Below are 14826 nucleotides of genomic sequence, written 5' to 3'. Positions count from 1 at the left end.
TGTTAGATGGTAGGGGAGTTGGTTATTTATTTATTGTAGGTGTAGTGTTAGATGGTAGTTGGTTATGTATTTATTTATTTATTGTAGGTGTAGTGTTAGATGGTAGGGGAGTTGGTTATTTATTTATTGTAGGTGTAGTGTTAGATGGTAGTTGGTTATGTATTTATTGTAGGTGTAGTGTTAGATGGGAGTTGGTTATTTATTTATTGTAGGTGTAGTGTTAGAAGGTAGGGTAGTTGGTTATGTATTTATTGTAGGTGTAGTGTTAGATGGTAGTTGGTTATGTATTTATTTATTTATTGTAGGTGTAGTGTTAGATGGTAGGGGAGTTGGTTATGTATTTATTGTAGGTGTAGTGTTAGAAGGTAGGGGAGTTGGTTATGTATTTATTGTAGGTGTAGTGTTAGATGGTAGGGGAGTTGGTTATGTATTTATTGATTTATTGTAGGTGTAGTGTTAGATGGTAGGGGAGTTGGTTATGTATTTATTGTAGGTGTAGTGTTAGAAGGTAGGGGAGTTGGTTATGTATTTATTGTAGGTGTAGTGTTAGATGGTAGGGGAGTTGGTTATGTATTTATTGTAGGTGTAGTGTTAGATGGTAGTTGGTTATGTATTTATTGTAGGTGTAGTGTTAGATGGTAGTTGGTTATTTATTTATTGTAGGTGTAGTGTTAGATGGTAGTTGGTTATGTATTTGTTGTAGGTGTAGTGTTAGATGGTAGGGGAGTTGGTTATGTATTTATTGTAGGTGTAGTGTTAGATGGGAGTTGGTTATGTATTTATTGTAGGTGTAGTTTTAGATGGTAGGGGAGTTGGTTATGTATTTATTGTAGGTGTAGTGTTAGATGGTAGTTGGTTATGTATTTATTGTAGGTGTAGTGTTAGATGGTAGGGGAGTTGGTTATGTATTTATTGTAGGTGTAGTGTTAGATGGGAGTTGGTTATGTATTTATTGTAGGTGTAGTGTTAGAAGGTAGGGGAGTTGTACTCCAGTCTAGTAGGTGGCGGTAATTCACCATTTCTTGGATTCCAACCGCCGTTAAACGAAGAAGAAGAAGAAGAAGAAGAACAACAACCAGGCAAATGAAAGACCTGACGACATGGGAACGTTTCAAGAGGTAAAATGTTTATGTTGACGATTGATACAAGTTATACAGTTTATGTAAGTATTTGATAGAATACATGGCCAAGCATAACTGACTCACTAACTCAATAATGACTTTACAGGACCGCTTGAACATAATTTTTGGGAAAAAACAAATCGTTGCTGTGAGAGTTGTGTTGAGCGTCCCTGCTAACGCAAGTGCAGTGCAGACTGCTGTCATCTTGACACACGGGGCTGGAGGGGACATGAACTTAAAGCATTTGGTTTCTCTTGCTCATGTACTTGCGTCGAATGGGCTGCTATGTCTTCGCTTCACATGTAAAGGATTAAACCTGGTTTACAGAGTGAAGGCTTACAATGCTGTTTGGGTAAGAATTATTGGTGAAATCCAGATTTGTGCATTTCTTCATAGTTAAGATTAACACTAGAGTTTGTCTGCCATTTATGGAAATATCATGTTTTATTTTGCAGGAACACTTGAAATATCTTAAGAAATTCACAATAAGACAAGTATTCTTTGTTGGTAAGTAAGCAAACCAATGTTTTACCTAAATGAAACCTCAATTGGCCTTATGCATTTCCCACTTATAAGCCATGTGAGAAGGCTGTCACATGACAATAAACCAATTTAACCACATCATTCTGGAAGATATTTTTTCAATGTGTAATTGCACATAGCTCTCTAGGTCCACTGTACCTCTGACCCCTGGTCTACTGTACCCCTGGTCTACTGTATCTCTGAACCCTGGTCTACTGTACCCCTGGTCTACTGTACCCCTGACCCCTGGTCTACTGTACCCCTGACCCCTGGTCTACTGTACCCCTGGTCTACTGTACCCCTGGTCTACTGTACCCCTGACCCCTGGTCTACTGTACCCCTGGTCTACTGTACCCCTGGTCTACTGTACCCCTGACCCCTGGTCTACTGTACCCCTGGTCTACTGTACCCCTGACCCCTGGTCTACTGTACCCCTGACCCCTGGTCTACTGTACCCCTGACCCCTGGTCTACTGTACTCCTGGTCTGCTGTACATCTGAACCCTGGTCTACTGTACCCCTGGTCTACTGTACCCCTGACCCCTGGTCTACTGTACCCCTGGTCTACTGTACCTCTGACCCCTGGTCTACTGTACCCCTGGTCTACTTTACCCCTTGTCTACTGTACCCCTGGTTTACTGCACGTCTGGTCTCCAGTACCCCTGGTCCAGTGGCCCTCCTTTTCACCAGGCAGGGATTTATGTACCGGTATACTTATCTGAGTATTAGTGGTTACTGATGTCATTAGTATTGACTTATTCTCTAGCAGACAATTTCAAGACAGATCAAATATTATAGGCTACAGTATGAAGATTCAGCTGAATACACCATGTTGACATGGTGAAGGCTACTCACTGTGTACCCTCCACTGTAGGCTGTTCTATGGGGGCTCGAGCTGCCTCTGCCCTGGCCAGGCAGCTCAGTGGTAGACCAGAGGATGCAGTAGCTGGCCTAGTCTGTCTGTCCTTCCCCCTACACCCTCCAGGACAGACCCACACCCATCGGCAGCGTAGTGAGGACCTCAGGGGGCTGCCTAAGGAGGTGCCTGTGTTGTTTCTGTCTGGCACTGCAGACAATATGTGTGAGAAGGTGAGAATGGCGTTGGGCGTCTTTTGGATCTTGCATAAAGGACAGCAGATCGGAGTGCTGTGATCAGACAGAAACCGTTAACCATGTTTACAACATGCACAGATTCAGTGTGATATTTTATTCATTTGTTTTTAAACTGATAGGCTGGAAGAAACATATGGTCCCAATTTTGTGTTTCTGCAATAAAAATTTCCTCTGTGTCCAGATCCTTCTGGAGGATGTTGTTAAAGAGATGAAGTGTCCAACGACTGTTCACTGGATTGAAGGAGGCAACCATGGGCTTACAATGAAGGGAAGGGCAGAGGAGTCTGTCCTGGATGAAGTCAACTCAAAAGTCTTATCATGGATTCTAGAACATGAAGCTGATTCTTGATTCTGAAGTTGTTGTTGCTCCACACATTCCGTAGTGTGTTGTCATGCATCAGTTTATATTATGAATGTGTTGTGCTTATAATGTAGAATAAATATGTATTTTTATATTTATTTATTTATTTTATTTGGGGCTAAAGGTATTGACATAGATTTGCAATGAATAATACAGCCTGCTGGTTGCTTCTCTGAAACGGAGCAGTGCATTCATCTTGACGTGTATACAGGGAAGCCAAACTTCCCCAAATATCAGTGTACAAAATCAAATCAAGTTGTATTTGTCACATTACGCCGAATACAACTGTGAAAGTGTCAAATCCCATTGAGAGCATACGTCATTGACAGAAAAAAATTGAATTGTTGCATCTCGTTGTGTTGTCGTCCACCGGTGGCTATCTAGCCAGCTAGCTAAAATTGTCTCTTTCCTAAATTTGCCATGGATGGAGATAGGGATTTGGACTTGTGGTTTTACTTAATTCTCTGTACTGGCCAATGATTATAACGGCGATTCTGATCCAGCCATTAATTCATACATTGTTGTGCCTCTGGCCTGAGAGAATGGAAGTTCAATAAATGTAGAAGGCTAATGTTAACTAGCTAACGTAGCCCATGAATGGAGGTTAGGCCAGCGAGCAAGCATTTTAGCCAGGTAGCCTAGGACAACAAAAACTAAAAGAGTGTACTGAATGACAGAGTGAAAGATTGTTTCAGCAACATGAAAGAGAGGAGGATGACATTGGCGTTTGTCTACAAGTAGGGTCAATGTGTTTTCTACTTGCACGAACACACACACACACACAGAAATCAGAACCATGGACAGCCACATCATATTTAGCTTACTTTGATTGGACTAAATTGTTTTTGGGTATGTTTCATCGAAAATGTGCAGAATGTAGTTCCAACCACTCCCGATATCCGCAACTGGACCTCCTATCACTAACATTTGGTGGTGAGAAAACGTTCTGAACGGACGTGTGACGTTTCTGGCTTACCACTTCTGTGGTGCTGCTGTACCTTTAAAGCCGGGTGACGACATTTTATATTTCCTTGGTCAGATATTAGACCTAGAAGGGGTGGAGGGCCAGGATATAACTAAGGTACTGTGGTGTGGGGATTAATGTACACAACACGCTCTGGGGTGGGGATTAATGCATGGGATGGAAATGGCCAAGTGATGGAAAATCTGATAGAAATGAAAGATCTGGTGTGCCTGAATGATGGCCGAGGGACCAGGATCGATATAGTTACAGGGAAAGAGTCTGTATTGGACCTTACTCTGGTATCTAGTGCTGGCAGTAATCTGTGAGTGGGAGGTATGGGGGAAGTCGACAATAGGGAGTGATCATTATCCCATAGTATTCACAGTAGGCCGGAGGCAGGAGGAGGTTTCAGTGGATGGAGTGGACAGGTGAGAGTTTGAAATGGCAAAGTGGGATCAGTTTCAGGAGTTAAGTGAGCAGGTGATGGCATGGTTGGATATGAGAGGGGATGTGGATAGGATGAATAACTGGCTGAGAACAGCGTTAGTGGGGGGCAGCTACTGAGGCATTACCTAAGAGTTCAGGGAGGAGGAGGAAAGCAGTCCCACAGTGGATGGAGGAGTGTGAGGCATTGGTGAGGAGTAGGAACAGGGCATGTAGAGTACTGAAAAGGAGTCCAATGCACCATTTACCATGGCAGAGATGAAAAGGTCAATAGGTAAGGCTGGGTTAACTTCACCTGGGAAAGATGAGCTATGTTATGTTGGCCCATCTTAGTGATGAGGCACTGGATAAGGTGTTGGTGTTGTACAACAGAGTGTGGGAGGAGGAGAAACTAGTGGGAGTGTGGGACCAATCCGGAAGCCATGGACAGACCCAACGAAGAACAACAAGCTATCGGCCAATAGCCTTAACTTCACATGTATTTAAGATTATGGTGCGCATGATAACGGACAGGCTAACTTACTTCCTGGAGCGCAGGGGTTAGTATCGCCACATCAGATCAGATTCAGGAAGGGTAGGGGAACAATGGACCCAGTGCTCTGTTAGAAGGTCAGGAAGGGGAACTATGGACCCAGTGCTCTGTTACAAGGTCAGGAAGGGGAACTATGGACCCAGTGCTCTGTTAGAAACAGAGGTCAGGAAGGGGAACTATGGACCCAGTGCTCTGTTAGAAACAGAGGTCAGGAAGGGGAACAATGGACCCAGTGCTCTGCTAGAAGCAGAGGTCAGGAAGGGGAACTATGGACCCAGTGCTCTGTTAGAAGGTCAGGAAGGGGAACTATGGACCCAGTGCTCTGTTAGAAGGTCAGGAAGGGGAACTATGGACCCAGTGCTCTGTTAGAAGGTCAGGAAGGGGAACAATGGACCCAGTGCTCTGTTAGAAGGTCAGGAAGGGGAACTATGGACCCAGTACTCTGTTAGAAGCAGAGGTCAGGAAGGGGAACTATGGACCCAGTGCTCTGTTAGAAGCAGAGGTCAGGAAGGGGAACTATGGACCCAGTGCTCTGTTAGAAGGTCAGGAAGGGGAACTATGGACCCAGTGCTCTGTTAGAAGCAGAGGTCAGGAAGGCTCAGGTGAACAAGGAGACTGTTGTAGCTGTATTTAGAGACAGCAACTGGCAATTCATTATTGGGTCAACCTACAGGGACACGGGATGTCTCATCCTGCGAAAGGGATTTTACAGACATGCTGGAAACATGAGTGAAGACAGAACACAAGCTTTGGGTGGGTGGGTAATACCCAGGCGAAGGAGATGGGACTGTATTGAAGGGAGTTTAGTCCAACGGTAGCTATTCTTGTAAATCCACCATGGCTACTCCCACCTCCAGTATTTGATCTAGAAGTGTTTTAGAGACTAAAGAAAGATAGGGATCCATCTGATTGGAGAGACTACAGAAAGATAGGGAGGGTGTTGATCCATCTGATTGGAGAGACTACAGAAAGATAGGGAGGGTGTTGATCCATCTGATTGGAGAGACTACAGAAAGATAGGGAGGGTGTTGATCCATCTGATTGGAGAGACTACAGAAAGATAGGGAGGGTGTTGATCCATCTGATTGGAGAGACTACAGAAAGATAGGGAGGGTGTTGATCCATCTGATTGGTTTAAGAGAAGTCTGGATACTGTGTGTATCAGGATGTTGTGGCCATATACACAGATGGTTCAAAAGATCCAAGGACAGGACGTACTGGGTCAGCATTTGTAGTGCAGGAATGTCGGATGGAAGTCAGGAAACGTATTACAGAACATCTGGCTGTATATACGGCGGAGCTGATGGCCATACTGTTGGCCTTGCAGTGGATGGAGGAAGTTAAGCCAGAAAGAGTAGTTATTTGCTCTGATTCATGTGCAGTGCTAAGGAGCCTCCAGTCCTTTATATCACGTAGCAGACAAGACCTGCGTTATGAGGTGCTACAAACCCATGGCAGGATTAGACAGATGGGTATACAGAGAAGATTTACATGGGTCCCAGCTCATGTGGGAGTGGAGGGGAACGAGGGAGTTGATGTACTGGCTAAATAAGCACTAAACAAGCACTTAGTAGTGGGGATGTTGATGTACTGGATAAACAAGCACTTAGTAGTGGGGATGTTGATGTGGTAGTTTCAATGAGCAAGGCAGAGGTAAAAAAAACCAAAACATGATATGGACAGTGATTGTGGAGAAATGGCAGGAGCAGTGGAATAGAGATAATAAGGGCAGGCATTTATTTCATGTATAGAGGAAAGTTGGGGAGGGGAGAACGACAGGAAGGGACAGAAGAGAGAAGGCTATATTTACAAGATTAAGGGTGGGACACAGCCAGTTGAATAAGACCTTATATGTGATAATGAGGGAATGCTTCCAACAGGAAAATGTGAGAATTGCCAGGAAACAGAGACAGTGGAGCGTGTACTGATACAGTGTGGACATTATTGGAGGGAAAAAGAGAGGCTGAGATCTAGTATGAGGGAGAAGGGGATACAGGATACAATTAGTTTAAAGATTATATTGAGTAGAACGCCATTAGATATAGTCTCAGATATTTTATATTTTTTAAAGATCAACAGGGCTGGCAGGTAGGATTTAGTTTCTTCCTGTCTCTGGCCCACACTCCAGTACAGTATGTGGCGATAATGCACCATAACGTTGGATGCCAACCGCCAATAAACCCCACCGAAGAATAATAAGTATATAACCTTGATTCTAACTGGCTGGCTTTTACTCTCTTGGTTTGTGTTGAAAAGGAACTACAGCTGGAGAACCATGGCATAAAGTCCCTTTCCAAGTGCAGTTTCAACTGTCCGTATACCATTCAGTAACTCAACAGGTATGTTATTATTCAATAGTGCACATACACTATTTGGAGCGTACTATCGCTGTACAATAAGAGCCAGTTACGTTTGCTAACGAAAACAAGCCTTGGTGCACACTACTGCAAGCTACACGTGGGACGAAGTAAGTGTTCAAACTGATTGATGCCAGAGCAACATGCTCTGTACAAGTTAGGCTAACGAACCAGCTAACTAGATTAAAACACAATTTACATCAACAATGTGCGGTGTTATTAACTTTTTTTCCCCATGCGTTTGTAACTGCATTATATCCTTGTATCTAGCTAGCTAGGTACACATTTAAAACGTGTGTTGCAGGATAATGAGAAACCGCTCAAGTTGCTTGGCAGTCAAGTCCTGCAGGCTGAGATCCGTCAGTCAAGTCCTGTAGGCTGAGATCCGTCAGTCAAGTCCTGCAGGCTGAGATCCGTCAGTCAAGTCCTGCAGGTTGAGATCCGTCAGTCAAGTCCTTTAGGCTGAGATCCGTCAGTCAAGTCCTTTAGGCTGAGATCCGTCAGTCAAGTCCTGCAGGTTGAGATCCGTCAGTCAAGTCCTTTAGGCTGAGATCCGTCAGTCAAGTCCTTTAGGCTGAGATCCGTCAGTCAAGTCCTGCAGGTTGAGATCCGTCAGTCAAGTCCTTTAGGCTGAGATCCGTCAGTCAAGTCCTTTAGGCTGAGATCCGTCAGTCAAGTCCTGCAGGTTGAGATCCGTCAGTCAAGTCCTTTAGGCTGAGATCCGTCAGTCAAGTCCTGCAGGCTGAGATCCGTCAGTCAAGTCCTGCAGGTTGAGATCCGTCAGTCAAGTCCTTTAGGCTGAGATCCGTCAGTCAAGTCCTTTAGGCTGAGATCCGTCAGTCAAGTCCTGTAGGCTGAGATCCGTCAGTCAAGTCCTGTAGGCTGAGATCCGTCAGTCAAGTCCTTTAGGCTGAGATCCGTCAGTCAAGTCCTGCAGGCTGAGATCCGTCAGTCAAGTCCTGCAGGTTGAGATCCGTCAGTCAAGTCCTTTAGGCTGAGATCCGTCAGTCAAGTCCTGTAGGCTGAGATCCGTCAGTCAAGTCCTGTAGGCTGAGATCCGTCAGTCAAGTCCTGTAGGCTGAGATCCGTCAGTCAAGTCCTTTAGGCTGAGATCCGTCAGTCAAGTCCTGTAGGCTGAGATCCGTCAGTCAAGTCCTGCAGGTTGAGATCCGTCAGTCAAGTCCTTTAGGCTGAGATCCGTCAGTCAAGTCCTGTAGGCTGAGATCCGTCAGTCAAGTCCTGTAGGCTGAGATCCGTCAGTCAAGTCCTTTAGGCTGAGATCCGTCAGTCAAGTCCTGTAGGCTGAGATCCGTCAGTCAAGTCCTGTAGGCTGAGATCCGTCAGTCAAGTCCTGTAGGCTGAGATCCGTCAGTCAAGTCCTGTAGGCTGAGATCCGTCAGTCAAGTCCTGTAGGCTGAGATCCGTCAGTCAAGTCCTGTAGGCTGAGATCCGTCAGTCAAGTCCTGCAGGTTGAGATCCGTCAGTCAAGTCCTTTAGGCTGAGATCCGTCAGTCAAGTCCTGTAGGCTGAGATCCGTCAGTCAAGTCCTTTAGGCTGAGATCCGTCAGTCAAGTCCTGTAGGCTGAGATCCGTCAGTCAAGTCCTGTAGGCTGAGATCCGTCAGTCAAGTCCTGTAGGCTGAGATCCGTCAGTCAAGTCCTGCAGGCTGAGATCCGTCAGTCAAGTCCTGCAGGCTGAGATCCGTCAGTCAAGTCCTGCAGGCTGAGATCCGTCAGTCAAGTCCTTTAGGCTGAGATCCGTCAGTCAAGTCCTGCAGGCTGAGATCCGTCAGTCAAGTCCTTTAGGCTGAGATCCGTCAGTCAAGTCCTGCAGGCTGAGATCCGTCAGTCAAGTCCTGCAGGTTGAGATCCGTCAGTCAAGTCCTGTAGGCTGAGATCCGTCAGTCAAGTCCTGCAGGCTGAGATCCGTCAGTCAAGTCCTGCAGGTTGAGATCCGTCAGTCAAGTCCTGCAGGCTGAGATCCGTCAGTCAAGTCCTGCAGGTTGAGATCCGTCAGTCAAGTCCTGTAGGCTGAGATCCGTCAGTCAAGTCCTGTAGGCTGAGATCCGTCAGTCAAGTCCTGTAGGCTGAGATCCGTCAGTCAAGTCCTGTAGGCTGAGATCCGTCAGTCAAGTCCTTTAGGCTGAGATCCGTCAGTCAAGTCCTGTAGGCTGAGATCCGTCAGTCAAGTCCTGTAGGCTGAGATCCGTCAGTCAAGTCCTGCAGGCTGAGATCCGTCAGTCAAGTCCTGCAGGCTGAGATCCGTCAGTCAAATCCTTTAGGCTGAGATCCATCAGTCAAGTCCTTTAGGCTGAGATCCGTCAGTCAAGTCCTGCAGGCTGAGATCCGTCAGTCAAGTCCTGTAGGCTGAGATCCGTCAGTCAAGTCCTGCAGGCTGAGATCCGTCAGTCAAGTCCTGCAGGTTGAGATCCGTCAGTCAAGTCCTTTAGGCTGAGATCCGTCAGTCAAGTCCTGTAGGCTGAGATCCGTCAGTCAAGTCCTGTAGGCTGAGATCCGTCAGTCAAGTCCTGTAGGCTGAGATCCGTCAGTCAAGTCCTTTAGGCTGAGATCCGTCAGTCAAGTCCTGTAGGCTGAGATCCGTCAGTCAAGTCCTGCAGGTTGAGATCCGTCAGTCAAGTCCTGTAGGCTGAGATCCGTCAGTCAAGTCCTGCAGGCTGAGATCCGTCAGTCAAGTCCTGCAGGTTGAGATCCGTCAGTCAAGTCCTTTAGGCTGAGATCCGTCAGTCAAGTCCTGCAGGTTGAGATCCGTCAGTCAAGTCCTGTAGGCTGAGATCCGTCAGTCAAGTCCTGTAGGCTGAGATCCGTCAGTCAAGTCCTGTAGGCTGAGATCCGTCAGTCAAGTCCTTTAGGCTGAGATCCGTCAGTCAAGTCCTGTAGGCTGAGATCCGTCAGTCAAGTCCTGTAGGCTGAGATCCGTCAGTCAAGTCCTGCAGGCTGAGATCCGTCAGTCAAGTCCTGCAGGCTGAGATCCGTCAGTCAAATCCTTTAGGCTGAGATCCATCAGTCAAGTCCTTTAGGCTGAGATCCGTCAGTCAAGTCCTGCAGGCTGAGATCCGTCAGTCAAGTCCTGTAGGCTGAGATCCGTCAGTCAAGTCCTGCAGGCTGAGATCCGTCAGTCAAGTCCTGCAGGTTGAGATCCGTCAGTCAAGTCCTTTAGGCTGAGATCCGTCAGTCAAGTCCTGTAGGCTGAGATCCGTCAGTCAAGTCCTGTAGGCTGAGATCCGTCAGTCAAGTCCTGTAGGCTGAGATCCGTCAGTCAAGTCCTTTAGGCTGAGATCCGTCAGTCAAGTCCTGTAGGCTGAGATCCGTCAGTCAAGTCCTGCAGGTTGAGATCCGTCAGTCAAGTCCTGTAGGCTGAGATCCGTCAGTCAAGTCCTGCAGGCTGAGATCCGTCAGTCAAGTCCTGCAGGTTGAGATCCGTCAGTCAAGTCCTGCAGGCTGAGATCCGTCAGTCAAGTCCTGCAGGTTGAGATCCGTCAGTCAAGTCCTGTAGGCTGAGATCCGTCAGTCAAGTCCTGTAGGCTGAGATCCGTCAGTCAAGTCCTGTAGGCTGAGATCCGTCAGTCAAGTCCTTTAGGCTGAGATCCGTCAGTCAAGTCCTGTAGGCTGAGATCCGTCAGTCAAGTCCTGTAGGCTGAGATCCGTCAGTCAAGTCCTGCAGGCTGAGATCCGTCAGTCAAGTCCTGCAGGCTGAGATCCGTCAGTCAAATCCTTTAGGCTGAGATCCATCAGTCAAGTCCTTTAGGCTGAGATCCGTCAGTCAAGTCCTGCAGGCTGAGATCCGTCAGTCAAGTCCTGTAGGCTGAGATCCGTCAGTCAAGTCCTGCAGGCTGAGATCCGTCAGTCAAGTCCTGCAGGTTGAGATCCGTCAGTCAAGTCCTTTAGGCTGAGATCCGTCAGTCAAGTCCTGTAGGCTGAGATCCGTCAGTCAAGTCCTGTAGGCTGAGATCCGTCAGTCAAGTCCTGTAGGCTGAGATCCGTCAGTCAAGTCCTTTAGGCTGAGATCCGTCAGTCAAGTCCTGTAGGCTGAGATCCGTCAGTCAAGTCCTGCAGGTTGAGATCCGTCAGTCAAGTCCTTTAGGCTGAGATCCGTCAGTCAAGTCCTGTAGGCTGAGATCCGTCAGTCAAGTCCTGTAGGCTGAGATCCGTCAGTCAAGTCCTTTAGGCTGAGATCCGTCAGTCAAGTCCTGTAGGCTGAGATCCGTCAGTCAAGTCCTGTAGGCTGAGATCCGTCAGTCAAGTCCTGTAGGCTGAGATCCGTCAGTCAAGTCCTGTAGGCTGAGATCCGTCAGTCAAGTCCTGTAGGCTGAGATCCGTCAGTCAAGTCCTGTAGGCTGAGATCCGTCAGTCAAGTCCTGCAGGTTGAGATCCGTCAGTCAAGTCCTGTAGGCTGAGATCCGTCAGTCAAGTCCTGCAGGCTGAGATCCGTCAGTCAAGTCCTGCAGGCTGAGATCCGTCAGTCAAGTCCTGCAGGCTGAGATCCGTCAGTCAAGTCCTGCAGGCTGAGATCCGTCAGTGAAGTCCTGCAGGCTGAGATCCGTCAGTCAAGTCCTGCAGGCTGAGATCCATCAGTCAAGTCCTGCAGGCTGAGATCCGTCAGTCAAGTCCTGCAGGTTGAGATCCGTCAGTCAAGTCCTGTAGGCTGAGATCCGTCAGTCAAGTCCTGCAGGCTGAGATCCGTCAGTCAAGTCCTGCAGGTTGAGATCCGTCAGTCAAGTCCTGCAGGCTGAGATCCGTCAGTCAAGTCCTGTAGGCTGAGATCCGTCAGTCAAGTCCTTTAGGCTGAGATCCGTCAGTCAAGTCCTGCAGGCTGAGATCCGTCAGTCAAGTCCTGTAGGCTGAGATCCGTCAGTCAAGTCCTGTAGGCTGAGATCCGTCAGTCAAGTCCTGTAGGCTGAGATCCGTCAGTCAAGTCCTTTAGGCTGAGATCCGTCAGTCAAGTCCTGTAGGCTGAGATCCGTCAGTCAAGTCCTGCAGGTTGAGATCCGTCAGTCAAGTCCTTTAGGCTGAGATCCGTCAGTCAAGTCCTGTAGGCTGAGATCCGTCAGTCAAGTCCTGTAGGCTGAGATCCGTCAGTCAAGTCCTTTAGGCTGAGATCCGTCAGTCAAGTCCTGTAGGCTGAGATCCGTCAGTCAAGTCCTGTAGGCTGAGATCCGTCAGTCAAGTCCTGTAGGCTGAGATCCGTCAGTCAAGTCCTGTAGGCTGAGATCCGTCAGTCAAGTCCTGTAGGCTGAGATCCGTCAGTCAAGTCCTGCAGGCTGAGATCCGTCAGTCAAGTCCTGCAGGTTGAGATCCGTCAGTCAAGTCCTGCAGGCTGAGATCCGTCAGTCAAGTCCTGCAGGTTGAGATCCGTCAGTCAAGTCCTGTAGGCTGAGATCCGTCAGTCAAGTCCTGTAGGCTGAGATCCGTCAGTCAAGTCCTTTAGGCTGAGATCCGTCAGTCAAGTCCTGCAGGCTGAGATCCGTCAGTCAAGTCCTGCAGGCTGAGATCCGTCAGTCAAGTCCTGCAGGCTGAGATCCGTCAGTCAAATCCTTTAGGCTGAGATCCGTCAGTCAAGTCCTTTAGGCTGAGATCCGTCAGTCAAGTCCTGTAGGCTGAGATCCGTCAGTCAAGTCCTGTAGGCTGAGATCCGTCAGTCAAGTCCTGTAGGCTGAGATCCGTCAGTCAAGTCCTGTAGGCTGAGATCCGTCAGTCAAGTCCTGCAGGCTGAGATCCGTCAGTCAAGTCCTGCAGGCTGAGATCCGTCAGTCAAGTCCTGCAGGCTGAGATCCGTCAGTCAAGTCCTGTAGGCTGAGATCCGTCAGTCAAGTCCTGCAGGCTGAGATCCGTCAGTCAAGTCCTGCAGGCTGAGATCCGTCAGTCAAGTCCTGCAGGCTGAGATCCGTCAGTCAAGTCCTTTAGGCTGAGATCCGTCAGTCAAGTCCTGTAGGCTGAGATCCGTCAGTCAAGTCCTGTAGGCTGAGATCCGTCAGTCAAGTCCTGCAGGCTGAGATCCGTCAGTCAAGTCCTGCAGGCTGAGATCCGTCAGTCAAGTCCTGCAGGCTGAGATCCGTCAGTCAAGTCCTGCAGGCTGAGATCCGTCAGTCAAGTCCTGCAGGCTGAGATCCGTCAGTCAAGTCCTTTAGGCTGAGATCCGTCAGTCAAGTCCTTTAGGCTGAGATCCGTCAGTCAAGTCCTGTAGGCTGAGATCCGTCAGTCAAGTCCTTTAGGCTGAGATCCGTCAGTCAAGTCCTGTAGGCTGAGATCCGTCAGTCAAGTCCTGTAGGCTGAGATCCGTGACCTGTACGAGCTGCTCTAACTTTAGTTTTTAACAACAGCCTCAGGCTGCACAAACCTTTTTAGGGTTCTTAAACTGGTGAGCGTCGTGAGTTAGGCCCGCATTCGCCTACTTCTTTGTCTCCTCAAATACCCCCAACAGTACACATTTTTTGTTGTAGCCCCGGACCAGTTCAACTCATTCGGGACTTGATGATTAGTTGACAAGTTGTATCAGGTGTGCTTGTCAGGGGCTACAATAAAAATGTGTACTGTTGGGGTATTCGAGGACTGGAGTGGAAAAACTCTGGCCTTGACCATGTATATTTTCTAAAATATATGTTTTTTATTTAACTAGACAACTCAGTTAAGAACATTCTTATTTACACTGACAGCCTAGGAACAGTGGGTTAACTGCCTTGTTCAGGGGCAGAAAACAGACTTTTACCTTGTCAGCTCCGGGATTCAATCCAGCGACTTTTCGGTTACTGGCCCAACGCTCTAACCACTTGTTACCCACGAAGTAGCTAAGTTATAGCATATTCTGATTCAGTTTACCACAAATATTTAAGTTGGAAGCGTCAAGAGTGTGCTGGGAGATTTATTTTTATTTTTCAGGATGCAGTGAAATGAGAAACTGTTGTTGATCAATGGAAATGTTGTTATTGACTGCACTGAAACAAATTACTGTAGGTTTTACAGTGAAAACGCACATTAATTCCCTGTTTTGTCCATTAACAATATGTTGTAGACTGCAATGCATCTTGGGTCGCCGAACGATTACAGTGAATGTTACGCAATCAAAATCCAGGCATGGTGATTTACAGCTAATAACGGTTAGTCTTAGGCCCATTGGATTATGGGATTGTGTGGTCTTTTTGGGTGAATTATTGTACAAGACCTCTACACTGAAGCAGCCATCAGGTGGGTTAAATCATGTTTTACATTCATTAGCCATACAATGAGAAGACGATTTCTCACTAGGTTACGGCTCCCAATGTAAAATAGCCTACAGAATCACATAGCCTATTGTAAAGAATCAAAGGTCTTTGAAAAGTGCTCCATTTCAACCAGCAGACATTTTGATTTGCCCAATAGACATTTGTCAGTTCAGATGTTTACATTTGACTGAATATAT

General features: G+C 47.4%; 1 protein-coding gene across 2 annotated transcripts; it reads left to right on the top strand.

Moving 5' to 3' along the window:
* Positions 1 to 688: 688 nt before the first annotated feature.
* LOC115161389 (testis-expressed protein 30) lies at positions 689 to 3214 on the top strand. 2 transcript variants are annotated; one of them, XM_029712338.1, is made up of 6 exons: positions 695 to 788; positions 959 to 1118; positions 1228 to 1473; positions 1577 to 1628; positions 2517 to 2731; positions 2937 to 3214. In XM_029712338.1, exons 2-6 carry the CDS (start codon positions 1101 to 1103, stop codon positions 3102 to 3104), a joined length of 699 nt encoding a protein of 232 aa, XP_029568198.1. In that variant the 5' UTR covers positions 695 to 788; positions 959 to 1100; the 3' UTR covers positions 3105 to 3214. The 2 variants fall into 2 exon arrangements, with proteins under 2 accessions (XP_029568197.1, XP_029568198.1); XM_029712337.1 differs by having other exon boundaries at positions 689 to 1118.
* Positions 3215 to 14826: the final 11612 nt, after the last annotated feature.

Source organism: Salmo trutta, chromosome 24 (assembly GCF_901001165.1).
Source record: "Salmo trutta chromosome 24, fSalTru1.1, whole genome shotgun sequence".
Taxonomy (NCBI): domain Eukaryota; kingdom Metazoa; phylum Chordata; class Actinopteri; order Salmoniformes; family Salmonidae; genus Salmo; species Salmo trutta.
The sequence above is the reverse complement of the archived record's forward strand: the minus strand, read 5'-3'. Positions and strand labels throughout refer to the sequence as shown.